At 58.8% G+C, this 16860-nt stretch overlaps 6 protein-coding genes across 6 annotated transcripts; 3 read left to right on the forward strand and 3 right to left on the reverse strand.

The window, feature by feature from the left end:
• Positions 1-1132: 1132 nt before the first annotated feature.
• On the forward strand, positions 1133-3116 carry SPRG_05583 (hypothetical protein; the record flags this gene model as incomplete). Its single annotated transcript, XM_012344300.1, has 1 exon — positions 1133-3116. The coding sequence occupies exon 1, from the start codon at positions 1149-1151 to the stop codon at positions 3114-3116; it is 1968 nt and encodes a 655-aa protein (XP_012199690.1). The 5' UTR covers positions 1133-1148.
• A 657-nt stretch (positions 3117-3773) lies between these two features.
• SPRG_05584 (hypothetical protein) lies at positions 3774-4760 on the forward strand (the record flags this gene model as incomplete). Its single annotated transcript, XM_012344301.1, has 1 exon — positions 3774-4760. The coding sequence occupies one exon, from the start codon at positions 3774-3776 to the stop codon at positions 4758-4760; it is 987 nt and encodes a 328-aa protein (XP_012199691.1).
• Positions 4761-5258: 498 nt separating this feature from the next.
• SPRG_05585 (hypothetical protein) lies at positions 5259-8961 on the reverse strand. The gene is made up of 3 exons (XM_012344302.1): positions 8828-8961; positions 7024-8768; positions 5259-6972 (listed from the first exon to the last, which is right to left on the reverse strand). Exons 1-3 carry the CDS (start codon positions 8885-8887, stop codon positions 5319-5321), a joined length of 3459 nt encoding a protein of 1152 aa, XP_012199692.1. The 5' UTR covers positions 8888-8961; the 3' UTR covers positions 5259-5318.
• A 458-nt stretch (positions 8962-9419) lies between these two features.
• Positions 9420-12815, forward strand: SPRG_05586 (hypothetical protein). Its single transcript, XM_012344303.1, has 6 exons — positions 9420-9856; positions 9902-11149; positions 11199-12137; positions 12188-12397; positions 12444-12526; positions 12583-12815. Exons 1-6 carry the CDS (start codon positions 9476-9478, stop codon positions 12764-12766), a joined length of 3045 nt encoding a protein of 1014 aa, XP_012199693.1. The 5' UTR covers positions 9420-9475; the 3' UTR covers positions 12767-12815.
• On the reverse strand, positions 12722-13704 carry SPRG_05587 (hypothetical protein). The gene is made up of 4 exons (XM_012344304.1): positions 13590-13704; positions 13179-13536; positions 12971-13130; positions 12722-12922 (listed from the first exon to the last, which is right to left on the reverse strand). Exons 1-4 carry the CDS (start codon positions 13687-13689, stop codon positions 12842-12844), a joined length of 699 nt encoding a protein of 232 aa, XP_012199694.1. The 5' UTR covers positions 13690-13704; the 3' UTR covers positions 12722-12841.
• Positions 13705-14335: 631 nt separating this feature from the next.
• SPRG_05588 (hypothetical protein) lies at positions 14336-15402 on the reverse strand (the record flags this gene model as incomplete). The annotated part of the gene is made up of 2 exons (XM_012344305.1): positions 14336-14363; positions 14411-15402. 2 exons carry the CDS (start codon positions 15400-15402, stop codon positions 14336-14338), a joined length of 1020 nt encoding a protein of 339 aa, XP_012199695.1.
• Positions 15403-16860: the final 1458 nt, after the last annotated feature.

The raw sequence follows: 16860 nt of genomic DNA on the forward strand, positions 1-16860 counted from the left end.
CTGGCGGGCCTTGACAGCTTCCATCGCCGGCAGCTGCGTCGTCTTCTAGGCATCTTTTACCCGAACACGCTCGGCGACGTCGCGCTCTACAAGCGCTGCAAGAGTGTGCCGCTGAGTGAGATCGTCGCCCGCCAACGCTGGCGCCTGCTGGGCCACGTGCTGCGCCTGGAGAAAGACGTCCCTGCCAACATTGCCGCCGCCCGCTTCTTTGCCGCTCCCGAGGCGCCCCGATCACGTTGCCGATCGTCCTGCACCGCGACCTCCAGTCGTTGACGCCGCCTCAGTCGCTGGCGTCTCTCGAGGACCTCAACAAACTGCGTAGCTTTGCCGCCGATCGCGACGCCATGAAGGAATCCACGGAGCTTGTCATCATGGGCCTCACCCGCGGCGACAAGCGTCCCCGCGCGACTACAGAAGAACAAGATGCACCCCCGCGCCGCCGCCTGCGCAGCCACGGCCCGGTGAGTGAATGAAGAAGAAGGAGATTGCTAGTCTCTACGTATGCGAACTCTTTGTAAGGAAGATAACGCGAAACACGTTCATATATATATATATATATGTGCTTTGGCTAGTATAGCACCTTGCGTTCGTGTCCGCAAGGCTTGGCAGACATGAATGCTGGTAATCCATTGCACTGGATACATCTCGAGAGCTTGCAAGTCGCCCTGCAAGCCGTCAACTGCGCACCATTCGCCAAGTAGTTTGCGACGACATGGCGTATACTAGTACTCGCTTTGCTGCATCAAAGATGAGCCCCCTCAGTACTATTCGGCTTGTGATTGCGGCGCCAGCAATTATGATTGGCTTCAAATCTGGCCAGTGCGGGTGCTGTGTTCTTGAAACGAAGCGCTTCCATTGGCTACAATGATTTTGAGCTTATTCATTGGCCAAAATGCAAGCCGAACCACAAAAATATGCCAAAGCATTCACAACGAAATCCTGTCCGCCCTGTTGTTGCACTCACTTTCTTACGACCGTCCGGTGTCATTTTCACCTTGTGCTTATCTCGGATTGCACACTCAAATGTTTGATATATCCTCAATTACATACTAGGTTAGCGTCCAAGATTGACATGATGAGGGCGTTCTAGGCACCTCGCGGAGGCTAGCGGATCCGTTTCTCAACCAGCACAAGCTACAAATAGCAGCATGCACACGCCTGCGCCGGGTGACGCCGTCGCCGTCGTCAAAGAAAAGCCGGCGTCGCTCTTGAGCGGGTTGTCGGCTATCGCTGATGCCTACGCGCTGCGCGACAAGCTCAACCAGTGCCTCGTGGTATTGGCTTACGTCATCGGGCTTGCCGTGATCCTTCTCGTGGCCGTCGACGCCATCTCCAACAACTGGGCCGTCATCAACTTCGTTGGCAACGGCAACGAATTCATCACGCCGGTCGCCAACATTGAGGCCGCCCCCGACCTCGTCAACTCCTATACATTTCTGCCCGGGCGGGACCTCCAAAGTCTGTCGAGCGTCGGGATGTGGATGGCCAACTACACGGTCGCCAACCTCGGTCGTCTCGGCTCCAACGTCTATGTTCTCTCGGCCGATACGTATGCTCTGGACAGTTCCACCGACCTCTGCCGCCGCTTCTCGGGCACGTATCCCATCGATCTCGCTCGCACCAACAATGCGATCAAGCTCGGCATCACGTACGATCTCATTACGTTCTTGCGCGGCAATGCGATCACGATCGCGACAACCCACGAGGCAAGTGCGAATCTTGGCAACAGCTCCATGGGCAGCGGCATGCTCCGGCACCTCGGGTACGCAGCCGCGCGCATCGCGACAGATCTTCGGCTCACGCGCGCAATTGTGCTGCAAAATACCTCGTCCGTTCAAGTCAAAGAAGTGCCGTTCTGGCGCCTTTACACCAAGGGCTACTGCACCGGGTGCATTCCAATCACCGAGCTCGGATATGGCAGCTGCAATTTTAGCATGACGTATACGGATGCCAACAAGACGCTACACGTGGTCGCGCGACCGATCCCGGGGTCCTCGTACCGCCTCGGCTTGCTCATTCAGCAGGACGCCTTTAGCTCTGCGTCGCATTGGATCAAGTTCATTGCGCTCTTCTTTGCCGTTTGTGGGTTTCTGGCGAGCCGCCGGACTGTCCAGTGGCTCGAGGTCGACCCGACGAAACCGGATACGATCTGGACGCGGGTTGTGTACACGATTATGCCCAAGTGCTTTCCCCATCGGAGCCACGCGCTGCGCTTTGATATGTTTTGCTACAACTCGGACTTGTTTGTGACGCTCTACTGCGTCTCGGTGCTCCTCGATCTCAACAACGCCCTCATGTTTACGCGCGAAGTGACCGTGTACAACGCTGCGAGTCCTCAATTCTACATGAGTGTCCGCCTCTTCGCGTTGAGTTTGAGATTGCTCTGGCTCAACTGTGGCATTCTAAAAGTGTGCAAAATCGCATCGAGCATCGTAAGCACCGCCACGTACTGCGGCGAGAGCCGACTCATGGGCTACTTCAACTTGACGAGCGTCACGTCGCTGTATCTGAGCGCGATCTTGCTCTTTTACATTCCCGACTATGTCGAGTACAACAACAGCGTTCGCCAAGATTTGTACAATACGGTTGAGAGCCTCGACGGAACGCCCGTCAACTACTACAACAGCTTTTACTTTCGCGTCAGCTACGCCGTGGGCATGGGCCTTCTCATCAACATCTTTTTGATCACGCTTCTGGACCAAGTGCTCAACCGGTCATTCTGGAACCTCATGGCGCGCAATAGCCTCGGCCGTCAAGCGCTCTTTAACAGCACGTCGATCTTATGCGACTATATTTCCGACGTCCGCGAAGACAAGAAACATCGGGCAGCCATCATCATCTGCAAGGCGCGACGACTGAGCACGCTGCAGTGGTTTTTCATGACGCACATGTTTACATTCGGGTTGCCCGAGAAGGAATTGCGCGTCAAAGCCAAGTTCCAACCCACGACGCAAGGCACGACTGCGGCCGGGGAAACGGGACCAGGCAAAGAAATGTGCATGGTGGTCCAAGACGGCAACTGCCACATTCACCTTCTCGACGACCAGCTCGCCGACGTCAAGAGCCTTGTGTACAACATCAAGGTGCTCAAGGACACGACGGTCGTCATCAAGTAGAGAGAGCAGATTTAATTTCAATGCGTGTTTGTATACACGGCGGTAATGCGATCGAGTCCGTCTTCAAGGTAGTGGCCCATCCTCCTCCACCACGCAGGCGACGACGAGCGCAACGCAAAATGGAAGATACGCGTGCGTGCTCTCGGTGAATCTCGCCCGTTTATCAAGCGCGTGGTTCCATTGGTCTAGAGTTTCGGCTCACCGCCGCCCCAATCTCGGTAGAAGCACGCATCACACCCAAGCCACCTCCAGCCACAAGCACGCAATCGTATATACTGTCGATCAAACACATTTAAACCAAGAAGCCAAGCACTACATAGCACCTTGCACTCTAGTTGGCACTTTAGTTTGCACTTTGGTTTGCACTTTCGTTGGCATCTTAGTTTGCACTTTAGCTGGCATCTTAGTTTGCACTTTAGTTGGCATCTTAGTGTGCATCTTATTGTACCACGATGCCCCGTATTGGGGCGGTATCCCTTTTTTACAAAGGGCTCTGAATCACACGCTCTTGCGCCTTTCGAAGGCGTGCGTTCTCTGCATGCTGCTACGTGGCCACTGTAGTCGGCAACGGCTGCTGAACTCACCTCGCGGTCTCGCCCCTCACGCCGCCCATGACGACCAACTCATTCCTCAAGAAGCCACCAACCCACCGCAGTGATGAACATTTACCCGCAGCAAACGTACGAGGTCGACGCTGGCCGCGCGATCGGCCACGCCAACCCAGCCATTGACCGTGCGTGCAAGGAGATCCAGGCCGCGTGTGCCGGCGCCGGCACGAACGAAGCCAAGCTCAGCACGGTCCTCGGCAACAAGTCGCCCGTCGAGCGCTGCCTCGTCCACCTTCGGTACCCAGAGCTCTACAACAAGTCGCTGCTCTCCGAGATGGCGTCCGAGACATCGGGCAACTACGGCAAGCTGCTGCAGCTCCTTGCGCAGCCGATTGAAGAGGCCGAGGCCATGATCCTCCGCGACGCGACCAAGGGTGCGGGCACCACCGAGAAGCTTTTGATTCCGGTCCTGAGCGGCCGCTCCAACATCGAGCTCAACATCCTCAAGAAGGCGTTCTTCAAGCTCTATCAGACGGACCTCGTCGTCGCGATCAACGACGACGTGAGCGGCGACCTCAAGACGTTCTACCTCGCGGCGCTCAACCAAATGTCCCAGGCGTACAACCCGAGCATCCACACGCCGGCCAAGGCGGCCGAGATCGCCGAGACCATCTTCAAGGCCGGCGAGGGCAAGTGGGGCACGGACGAGTCGGCCTTCTCCAACGCGATCTGTTCGATCCCGCCCCAGTTCCTCGCGGCCGTCGACGCGGCGTATGCGGCCAAGCACTCGCATGGGCTTGTGCACGCGATCCAAAAGGAGTTTGGCGGCAAGGCCGAAGACGGGCTCGTGTACCACGTCAACATCATCTTGCACCCGATCGAGACCATCGTCGAGCAGATCGAGAGCACGATGAGCGGCATTGGCACGGACGAGTATGGTCTCTCGGCCGCCATCGTGCGCTACCAGCACCTCCTCTCCCAGGTCAAGCAAGCGTACCAGGCCAAGTACGGCAAGCCGCTCCGCCAGCGCATCGAAGGCGAGACGAGCGGCGACTACCGCGCGCTTCTTCTCACGATCCTCGACCACTCGATCTAGTCGTCCTCGTATCATCCTAGTCCAGAATTGGCTGATCGTTTATGTATCAAGTACCGACGTCGGACACACATGGAGCACTTTTCGAGGCTTATGCAGAAAGCAACAAAGCGTGGCAGCAGCACCGGTGATACGCAGCGTGGACAAGGCCGCTCGGGTTGCCTCTGACAGAAGTCACTGTCGCCTCCGTCGCGGGCGTCTCTCAGGACCTCAACAAACTGCATCGCTTGGCCGCCGATCGCAACCTATGGACGGACATAATTACGAGCGTGTCGTTATGGGTCTCACACGCGGCCGGAAGCGATGACAGACGAGCAAGCCACTCAGCCCTGCAAGCGATTGAAGAAGCTCGTCGTGACGTAGGCCAAGTCTTTGTAGCAACACAGAGAACGTTTCGCTACGTGGTAGGTATAATGGGACACCCTGTCGCTCTTAGTGGAGCTCAAGGCATGCGTCGACGACATGCAGACAACTTGTCCATCAACGCTGGACTGGAATTCACGGGTCAAGTGAACTTGTTTTTCTTCAAATAATCATTCAAAACATACGAGGTGCAAGAATCTACTTCTTGTGCTTTTGCTTGCCGACCTTTTCGAACCGGTTGACGGCCGTGCGCTTGTTGCGCTTCGCCATGAGCTTCGGGTCGAGCGGAATGAACGCATATGGCTCGAGCTTGCCCTTCTTCTTGATGTCACCGCCCGCCTTCTTGGCCTTGTACTCTTGGCCCGCGACCGCTTCGATCTTGCGCTTCTTGCTCAAGCCCATCTGCTCGAGTTGCTTCTGCACGTCGCGACGGACGACATCTTCGTCGTCCGACTCCATGGCCACGTCGTCGTCCGCATCGGGCTCCCCGGGAATGATCAAGCGACCATCTTTCGAAAACTCAAAGTCTTCGTCGTCGCGATCGGCCTTCTTCGTCTTGCGCGAGTTGACAATGTTCTTGAAGGCCGAGTTGTCGAGAAAGTCGACGATCTCGTCTTCCGCGTTCTCCTTGATGTAGCTCTTGCCGACCTTCATGTTGTTGGCAGCGGACGACTTGGCCGACGACTTGGTCGGCTTGACGTCTTCGCGGTCGCTGTCGTCGTCGTCCGAGTCTTGCATAAACTCTTCAAACGACTGCGCCTTGCTACCGCTATGGCTCTCGTGCTTCTTGTCCTTCTGGCGGTCCTCGCGCTCCTTGGTCTTGCGGATGTGCGTGATAAGCTTCTTGTCGCCGTCCGGGACGAGCGACGCAATGTACTCGTAGCCGTACTTGCGGCAGAGCTTCATCATGATCGTGCGCGTCTTGGCGCGGAAGCGCTGCTTGGCCTCACCAATCCACTTGAGAAGGCCCTCAATGATCGACGGTAAAAACTCAACAAGTGCGTCCTTGGAGAGGATCGCAATGCCAAGCTTCATAAAGCCAATGACCGACTTGATGACCTCGCGCGCCTTCTCGTGGAGGAGCATGAGCACCGTGCGCATGAGGTCGGGCATCGCGCTCCGGATCGCGTCTTCCGTGCGGCCAAACTCAAAGACGAGGCGCGACATGCAGAGGACGGACGCCGACCGCATGTGCGGGGTGCGGGCCGCGAGACCGCCGAGTACCATCTGGAGAAAGTCCATGAGCCCCGCGCCGGGCTGGCTGTGCTTGGACTCGACGAGGCGCGCCATGGCGAGGAGGAGCTCGAAGGCTGCTTCGCGCGCCTTCGCGTTCGCCTCCTTCGTGCAGAGCATGATCTCGCCGACGAGGCCCGGGATGAAGCTAATGTCGTCGTGCTGCGTGCGCTCCATGGCTGAGACGATCTGGTTGAGCGCGCGGAGGCGCATCTTCTTGGCCGGCACCGAGCACGTGAGGAGCGACTCGGAGAGCGACTCGATCATGTCGGTGAGCTTGTCGGGCGACGTCGCAAACGCCGGGTGGTGTTCGCAGAGCTGGACGAGCACCGAGTACGACCGCTTCTGCATGATCGGGTCGGTATCGTCGAGAAGGTACGGCTTGACGACGCGGTAGAGGAGCTCGACCTGGCTGCCGTCAATGATCGGGATCAACGCCATCGCAATGCTCATGTGGAAGTGCGCTTGGGCTTGGAGGCCGAGCGTCGCGGGTGCCTTCGGGTCGCTGCGCTTGTACTGCGTCGTCGTCTCCAGCAGCGTTTGCATGAGCTGCTTGAAGACGCTTTGAATAAAGGCCGGCTCGGCGAGCTTGGCGTAGCCACCGATCGTGTCAGTCAACCTAAAGGCATAGCGTCAACATCCGATGAGGTTGAAAGCGTGGCTAACGTACGTAGGAAGACGCTCCGACTCGACTTCAACATCCAACCCCTCGACGATCGTGATGAGGAGCGGGATGAAGCGAGCGGCAAACTTGGAGAGCGCCATCTGGTCGGCCGCCGAGGTAGCCACATCGTCGCGGTTGGCGGCCTTGATGAGCGCCTGGAGACCCTGGCACACGAGCAGCTGGAGCTCCGGGTACCGCTTGTCCGACATGGCATTCGCGAGCGTCTTGGCGATCTTCTTGAAGCTCGCGCTCAAATCGGTCGGCTTGGTGCAAAAGCTGGGGAAGAGGCTCCAGAGCTGCATCGTGCGAGCTTGCATGCGCTTCGACTCGAGCGGCGTCGTCGAGTCCGCGCGCGCGACCGCCTCGCAGTTCTTGGCCAGGTTCAAAATGTGCGTCGCGAAAAACTCGAGGCGCGACGGGATCTGCTTGACCGCGTCACGGACGACCGGGATCAGCCACGTACGCTCTTCGACGATGCCGGCACCGTTCTGGAGCGGCACGACCGCCACCATGCGCTCGGCACCGAGAGCGATCGTCGAAGCAACCATGAAGCGGGTGAACGCCTTGCGCATCTCGTCGGAGGCTTGCGGCATCGCATCCATGGCCTCGTAGAGCTCAACCGTCGTCTTGAAGACACCGTCAAAGCTCGGACTCGCGGCTTCGCCAAAGAAGGACACGAGCGACGAGAGCAAGACAAAGATCGACGACCATGCGTGCTGGTAGCGCAAGTTGAGGAGGCTCTCGAGCGAGAAGAGCACGCGCGGCGCGGCCGACGACAAGTTGAGCGTCGCTTGGAGCGCGACGTTGAGGCACTCGGCCGTCTTGCGGTGGACTTGGACGTGCTGAGATTCAAAGTACGTGCACATGGCAACGACGACACGCGGGAGGAGCTCCTGCGCATGCGCCGCGTGGAGCGGCTGGAGACGCGCGAGCGACCGGCACGTGATGTGGATGAGGCAGATGGCCACGTCCTTGTCGTGCACGTTGGCGTCCATCTGGAGCACCGTGTTGAGCGTGCCGTAGAGGCACGCCGCCGACACCTGGGACTGCGGCGCCGACACGAGTGCGTCGAGCGCCTGCAGCGTGACCAACGACAGCGTCTTCTGGTTCGCGCCAAGCAGCTTGAAGAGCGCCTCGGTGAGGCTCGTCACGACCTTGGCCGGCAAGAGCGGGAGCGCGCTCGCGAGGAAGCCGACGAGCTGGAGCACCTTGGTCTGGTCCTTGGCGACGGCGGACGCGAGGATGTTTTCGGCAAAGCTCGCAATGTGCGTCGAGAGCGCGTCGCAGTGCGCGTCGGCGTGGACTTCGAGGATCTTGACGATCGAGATCTGCGCCGTCTTGCGGATCTTGGGCTGCGGGTCTGTCGCGAGGGCGAGGAGCACGTGGAACGTCTTGAGCACCGTCGGGTGGCTCCACACGCTCGGCGTCGGCTCGAGCGCCTGCAAGACGAGGCCGAGGCACACCAAGCCCGACTTGAGCGAGGCCACGTCCGAGTTGGATTGCGCGTCGTTCATGACGCGGACCAGGCAGTGCGCGACTGCATCAAACTTGGTGCGCAACACGGCTTCGTGCACCTCGGGCAGCACCATGCTGAGGAGCTGGAGGATCTCGTGTGTGTGAGTGGCGTCTGTGCTCTCGAGCGCCGTCATGAGCGCGGCAAAGTACTCGGTGTTGGAGATCGACTCGGCGTCGTTGGCCGGGCCACGACGCTCGAGGATCACGTCCGTGATCGCAGCCAAGACAATGTTGAGCTACAGAAAGGCCATGTGTCAGAAGAGATGCTGCAAGAGGATGATAATGCTGATGATACCTTGACTTTGGGCGCGTGGTTCCCGCCGGCATGGCGCCGCAGCTCCGAGAAGACGTCCATGTAAATTGGATGGCGGCAATTCACAGAGTTGCGACTTGGATACGGTCTCGGTGCCAACACCTTTTCAAGCACCAACCATTCGGCCATATTGCGAAGCGAGCCAATCAATGAACCGGATACAGATGCGTCCATTTGATTGGCCAAAATCGGTATAAGAATAGGCGCATCGTCAGGCTTGGTTAAATTCGGCACATGTTCGTCCGGCGGTGGGCGTGCAATCCGGACCACGCACCCTGCGCTTGCATGCGTACGAGGATCGTCCAAGCGCGTTGCAGTCTTCTGGAGCAAATATCGGCCGCGCACCCCCGTGTTGCGGCCAGGCGTATCGGTTCTACCTAGCCTGTTGGCGATATCGCAAGTCGCGAATGGCGCCTCGCCCTCGAGCACGAGGACCCGCCCACTGCATGGTACCTCATTTGATGCAGAAACGTGTGCTGCATGACATGGCATAGTACGTTGCGCGTGCCAAGTCAACACAACGACGCTATCTCGAAATAAGCCATGTCGATGGCCCAACCTTAAACGTGGCACTGCCGAAAATAACAAGATTCCCAAAAGGACAGGCCAGAAAAGAGGGCAACCAACATCATGTTTAGCTTGGACGCGCCGTTGCAGCCGGCGATCGATGGCTTTGTCGACCCCGAGAATGGCGAGCAGCAGCACACGACGCACCTCAACAACGTCGTCATGAGCGTGCATCGCAAGACGCCGATCGAGCAGGTCATCCAGGGCCTCGGTGCACACCTCACGCACGTCCAAGACAAGCGCCGGGCGCGGGCCACGCTGCTCCTCGCCGAGGTGCTCACGCGCCTGCCGGACCTGCGCTTGAGCAGCGACACGGCGCACCTCCTCCTCACGTTCTTTCTCGAGCGGCTCAAGGACGGCCCGAGCATGGCCGCGTGCTTGAAGGCGCTCGTCGCCCTCATCTCGCTCCACGCCGCGCTGCTTCCTGCCAACGACGCATGGACGGTATGCGCCACTTGCTAGCATGCATGGTGCGAATAACGCGCGTAGGTGGTCGAGACGCTCCTCAACCTTCCGACGCCGATTGCGTCCTTGAGCCAGAGCATGCGCAAGCAGAGCTTTGAGCTGCTGCAGCTCATCGTGCGCCGCGGCGCCCTCGGCGACCACGAAGGCCGCGTGCTCATGGACGGCTTTCTGCGCGCCATGAGCGGCGAGAAGGACCCGCGCAATCTTCTGTTTTGCCTCCGGTTTGCGGCCGAGCTCCTCACGACGTACGCCAATGTCGTTGACGCCGACGTCGCCAAAGGCTTCTTTGACGCGACGTCGTGCTACTTTCCGATCACGTTCCGCCCGCCGCCCAACGACCCGTACGGGATCACGTCCGAGGATCTCGTGCTCGCGCTTCGCAGTGTCTTTGTGGGCCACGACAGCCTCGCCAAGCACGTGCTACCGATGGTGCTCGATAAGCTCAGCCGCACAACTGTCGTCGAGATGACCAAGGACATTCTGGAGACGCTGGCGTTTTGCTGCGCGAAATACCCGCTCAACCGCCTCCTCCTTCACTTTACGCCGGTCGCCGCGGCGGTCTACCACCACGTGCTCCACGGCGACAACACGGCGGTCATTGCCGTTGCGATCGACGCGCTCAAGACGATCACGCGCGCAGTGTCGCCGCCGAGCAAGCTGCCCGGCATGCAAGCACTGGCGTGGAACAAATGCATCGTGTACCTCGTCAACCAAGCGGTCGAGGACCTCGCGCACCAAGCCCCCGACTCGATGGTGAGCACGGGCGCCGGCCATGTGCTCTGTGCAATCGCGAGTGTCGGTGTCGCTGGGTTTAGCCACGTGCTGTCGTCGGCGCTGGCTCTGCTGCTCGAGCAGTGCGCCGCGCAGGCCGGGTCGCCCGCCGAGGCTGCCACCGCCCGCCTTGTGCAGCTCCTTGGGTGCATTGACGCCGAGGTCGACCACTCGGCGCCGCCGCTCGTGCCCTATGTGAGTGCGATCCAAACGACGCTCGTGCACGGGCTCGAAACCGCGACCTCGAGCCGGCAGCAAAAGCTGTGTCTCCAGGGTCTGCGCTGCCTTGTCTTGCGGCCGCCGTCGCCGCTTCTGGACGATGCCTCGCTCGAGGTGCTCCTGCAAGGCTGGACAAGTACGGTGCTCTCCAACCCGTTTCCGGATGTCCGCGACGAAGCCACGAGCACGCTGCAGGCCATTGCGCTCAAGTCGCCTGGCCTCGCGCAGATCGTATTGACGCGCTGTGTGCCGTCCTTTCTGCAAGTCCTCGAACAGCCGGCGGTACTTTTTTTTGCTTCATGGTGCGGCGATTGAATGGATGATGGACTAGGCCAATGCAGCGTCTGGGCGGTCGATCGAGGTCATGGTGCACGACACCCTCGCGGTCCTCACGCAGCTCTCGCTCGCCCCCGCCATCTTTGAAGCGCTCCTCCTGCCGCTGTGCCAGATCAGCTGGACGCACCCGTTTGCGACCGCGACGATGGCGGCCGCGGCCGACATTGTCCGCGTCAACAAGGGCTCGGTCGCGTGCATGGATTACGTCATCCTCGGCACTCGTGACACTTCATCGTCGGTGCTCTCCCGCCTCGTCGACGCGCTCGTCGTGCACGTCCGGACGCAGTCGATCGACGTCCGTCCGATCGTGCGGGCGACGGCCAGCATGAGCGCGCATGTCATGCAGTGCGGGTCCCTCCCGGCGCAAACAACGCTGCTCACGTCGACCTTGCAGCTGGCCTTGACGTCGGACATTTCGCCCTTGCGTGGCCACGCCCAGCTACTGCCACTATTGAACGCAGTACTCTACTCGTGCGGCGCGGCGTTGACGGCGCTCGAACCCGACGTGCTGCCGCGCCTCTTGCCGCAGCTGTTTACGCTCGCCGCGCAGAGCAGAGGCGACGACGAGAGCATTCCCAAGGCGCTTGCGGCGCTCTTCAACGTCCTCCCAGAGGACACGCCGCTGTTCGCTGCGTACCTAAAGTGGATCACGTCGCCCGATGCCCGCCTCGAAGGCATGGCGTCGCCGGCGGCCGTCATTCTTGATGCGACGTGCTCGCAGGACACAAGGCTCGCGGCGCTGCAGACGTACGTGTACCTCTGCAAGGCCATGGTGCTCCGGGGGCACGCCACGTATGCGCCGGCCATGCTCTCGCTTCTCTGCTCGCTCTTGACGTCGCCCTTTGATTTGCGGCCGGCGGTGGCCACGAGCTTTGCGGCCCTCGTGGCCGAGTCGGACGATGTGCTCGCGCCGGCGTGCCACGCCTCGATCAGCGTACGTTCTGGCTCTTTTGGTCGGTTGATACATTGATACATTTTGTCTAGTGCGTGCACCGCCAGCGAACGTTTGCCCATGTGTTTCCCCTCCTCTTTCAGTCGAACCTCGACTATGAAGGCCGCGTCGCGCTGCTCTTGATTGTGGCCCACACGCCCCAAGCGATCCTCGTGCCGTCGCTGGCTCAGATTGCGCCGCTGGTCATCCTGGCGCTGACCGAGACGGGGCTCCTCGGGCACTCTGCGCTCGCCACCTTCAAGGTATTCCACACATCCTGGATACGCTATCGACTCGTGTGTGCATTAGATGTGCCTGCAGCAAGACCCGAACCTCGTCCAAGGCTTTTTCAAGGACGTCTTCAACGGGCTCTTGTGGCAGACGCAGTTTGGGTACGTTGTGGCTGTGCGAAATGTGAGAAAAATGGCTGACCATGGATGGACGACAGGCAATCGGCCCGCGACCGCATGGACGCTCTCGAATGCATTGGCGTGCTGGCGTCGACCAAGTACGATCTCATCCACCCGTATAAGGAGATGGTCATCAAGCGCCTTCTGGCGCCCATTGACGACCGGAAGCGCGTCGTCCGACAGCTCGCGGTGAAGGTCCGCAACCAGTGGTCGATCTTGTAGATATTGCACATAACACGTCGAGAGAATATAGACACAGTCGAGTCTGGCAACGACAGTGTTGGATGATGGGTTGTATCAGACGCTGCTGAGATCCTTCTCTTTGGCTGTCAAGAGCGAGCCAATGTCCTTGATGCTCTCGTCCGTGAGGCGCTGGATCTACTCGCATTGACGTAGATGAGATTCTTTCGGATGGGAAATGTCTACCTTGTCCTGCTCGCGCTTGATGTCGTCTTCCGAGATGCTGTCCTTGAGCTTCTTGAGGTCGTTCATGCCATCTTGGCGCACGCGGCGAATGTGCTGGCGCGCGGCCTCGGCTTGCTTCTTGGCGGCCTTGATGAGCTCGTCGCGCGTCTCTTTGGTCATCCTACCATCCAGATGAGTGAGTGCATCATGTGCGTCGTAGTAGAAGTACTTGGGAAACCGAATGTCGAGCGTCGTGCCGTTCGGGTGCACGGTGAACGACGGGTTCATCTCCTCGATGGCCTTCTTGGCGTCCTTGATCATGGACGGATCGTAGACCGTCACCGCGAGCTCGTGCGACCCGACGACCGACACTTGGCCGAGCTGCGGCAGCGGCACCATCTGGCCATACGCCGAGAGCATGAGGTTGTCAAAGATGCCAGCGTCGGCCTGGCCCGGGCGCATGGCGCTCAGCACTTTGGTGTAGTTCAAGACGGCGCCCTTCATGTTCTTCATGACGTCCTCTTGCGTCTTCTTGCTCACTTCGTCGAGCGAGACGCTGACCTCGGGCGACGCCTTGCCCTTCCCAGCTACGCAAGGAGACGTCGCATGAGTGAATGGCCTTCACACCGCATAGATGTACCCTTGGCCTTCTTGGAGAACGAACGGGCGACCACGGACGGGGTGGCGGTAAGGCCCGCGACGCGGCGCGCAGCGCAGTGGACGGCGAAGTGGCGCAACATGTTGGAGCCAAAAATACGACCACAGAACTGAGTCCATGGATATCCGAATTATCCGGATAATGTGGTAAATATGGTTTTATGTGCCTATATATGGCGTATGCCACATACAACAATTTCGTCGATTTCTCCAGCTGGAGAGCTCCAACGCCAGCGGGATATAGCGGTTTACGCTTCATAGAGTGTCTTCTATCGCTCGGACAACTATGGGCGATTTCATTTTACACCGTGTTGGACGCGACCGAGTGCTTGAACGCCGGAGCGTGCACACCCTGCTCGCACAGGATTGGTTCAAATCACGACAAATATCGACCAATGCCATCTTTTAAATCAAGTGTTTTATTGTATAAAATTGGCAAGTTGTAAGTATAAAATAAAATAAAAGGAACGCATCCCTTTCTGTGCTGCCACGTCACGCGTGGCTGACGCAGCTTCGACGCGCGCGAAACGTTCTTGCCAATGGCGCCTTGAAGCAGATCCCATCCCTACAACGACCCAACAGCGCTGCTTGCATCAGATTCGGATGCTTGCGTCGAGCCACTGCCTTATCTCATCTGGCCTATCTCCTGTCCATTGCGTCCTCCAACAAGGATCACACATCTTGAATCACATGGTAATATTTGTTACGACACGCGAGCGCTTTGCCACGTTAGAGGTACTGCAACTGATCGCTGCTGCTGTACGCTTGCAGCTCCGTGCCGGCTGCGATCGCCGGGCAATGAACGGTTCGAGAATCGACGCGACGTCGTCATGGCCGTGTCGCCGCGCCACGCGCCACGCGACGAGCGGGTTGCCTTCCTTCCGATGCGCTACCAAGAAGGCGACTACGTCCGCATGGCCGTACGCAGCGGCTTCACGCAATGCGACCGCCGTGCACCCCGACACGTCATGCGTATGCAGGTACTGCACCACCGCCAAGTGGCCACTGGCCGCGGCCAAGTCCATGACGACAGGGCCGCTTCGATCGTCCACGTGCATGTGCAGATATCGGACGAGATCGAGGTGGCCGTGGTCGGCTGCGAGCGCCAGCGCGATCCCGGATCCCGTCTCACCGCGTTCGAGCAAGTAGGCCACGACAGGCACATGCCCGGCGCTCACGGCTTGGTCAAAGGCCTTGTCGTGGACGCAGTTGGTGGCATGGCGGTGCGGGTACAGCGTTTGCACAATCGGAAGGTCGCCCGCCTTGGCTGCTGCCGTGAGTGCGTGGCAGACACAGGCTTGCGGATACTGTTCTTGGAGAAAGGCGACGCTCCCTGCGTCACGGCACTGCACCGCAGCGAGAAGCGGCGTCGGGCCCCAGCGCGGATATGAAATCGCGTGAAGGTACTTGAGCACGCGGAGCTGGCCGTACGCGGCGGCTTGGAGGGCAAGGTGCTGGCACTGGTGCAGCGAGAGGCGGCGATGGACGTTGTGGAGGATTTCGACGTGGCCGCGCGCGATCGCGTGCTTGACGAGGCAGCTCATGACAAAGGCAAAGTCGCGCGACCGCACGCAGCGGACGAGGCGCAGTAAGAGACCAGTTTGCAGCGGCGCCACGAACGGCGACATGGCGGCATCGAGGGCGACCATGAAGCTCGTGCGGGACGTCGTCTCGGTATGATGCAACGCTTTGAGAGCGAGGACCGCGGTGAAGAGGGGTCGAATGTCCTCAAAGACGCCATACTGGTACGATGCGATTTGGCGCACGAGGTCTGGATTGCGCAGCGCCATGCTCATGCTGCTACAGTAGGAGTGTGGAGGAACCGGCCAGTTGAAGACTGAACACGAAAGCTTGTTGAAGCCGCGAATCGTGCACTACGAAACGTTGGAGAGTTACCACTGCACGTGCTGGCTACTCGTACTGCCGGGGGGTTGTAATACGATTGCCAGCGATCGTCAATGTGACGAAGATCGTGTGGCCCAAGACGAGCCAAGATATGGCGTAGTACGGTACCCTCGTTGGGCGTGAGATTGATGATGCGTGCGGTCAGGCGAGCACGGCGGCCGGCTCGGGGATGGACCTTCTTAAAGCGATTTCGGAAGAAGAAACAAGATGCGGTTCAGTGTTGGTCGGTACGTCAACTTGCATGTATGCACGTAGTACGAGCTAAGCGAGTTGAAAGCTCGGCGAGGTAAAACGGCTTGGGTTGGGTGATTGTCGAACAAACCGACACACTTCAAGGAGCCAACCCGCGCCCAAGTGATATTTCAGCCAATCACCGGCCGAGCGACTCATCCTCCCAGTGGATTGTTGTTTGCACGCATGGAGATAAGCTTAAATAGATATATGGAGGCGCAGAGACAAGCCAAATGCGTCAACCAACGACGCTTGTAGAACCTCCATACCTCTGCGGCTTGATTGTGAGCTTCGAAAGGAAGCAGCAGCCATGCACTACGTGACTCGACTGCGATCGTGCGAATGGACGACCGACCGTACAATCTTGTGTCTGTGTTGGTGGTGTTGGATGCAACTACATGTAGCCACGACCGTTCTTGACTTCGTTGTAGATTGACGCTACGTACACGAGGCTTGTGCGACCGCGAAGGATGTCCTCACATCGGTGTTTCGCGCCTGCAAGGAGTCGAAACGGTCTTTTCAAGAGAAGGCGGCTCAGCGAAACCAACGACTGGTCGGAAGAGCCTAGCATTCTAGTTTTCGATCTCCGCTAAGCAACCCGCCACGCCTCACCCGAGGTGCAGCGGTAATGCAGGCCTCGCACCCTTTTCCCCCCTGAGCGAAGAAGCCATGTGAAAGGCCATTCCAAGATGAGAACGCGGGATCCACGAGCTCGTAATGAAGCTGCTCACAGGATGATACAAAAATTTGTATCGAAAACCGATCGCGTCGATCTCGTACCCGGTACCGCTGACCGCGCATAAACGTTCCGTCACGAAACATGCTCTACTAAATGTAGTAGCTGTTTTCTGCGCATGGCCGAGCGATCGAGAAGACCACATCTTGAAGAAGAATCTGCGGTCAAACCTCCAATAAGGTTAAAGAACTCAGGATACCGGTACAAAATCCAGGCACAGAGGAGCAAGCCAACTCACGTCATTCCAGAATTTGTTGTACAAGTGTACTAGTATCAGAATAAAGCGAACCCGCCTCACTCAACACTGACATAGCGGGCATGACGGACACGGTGGTTACCTCAGTACTACTAGCTCGGTCTTGATTGAGGGACTCGTAGATAT

This window comes from Saprolegnia parasitica (assembly GCF_000151545.1).
Source record: "Saprolegnia parasitica CBS 223.65 unplaced genomic scaffold supercont2.17, whole genome shotgun sequence".
Taxonomy (NCBI): domain Eukaryota; phylum Oomycota; class Saprolegniomycetes; order Saprolegniales; family Saprolegniaceae; genus Saprolegnia; species Saprolegnia parasitica.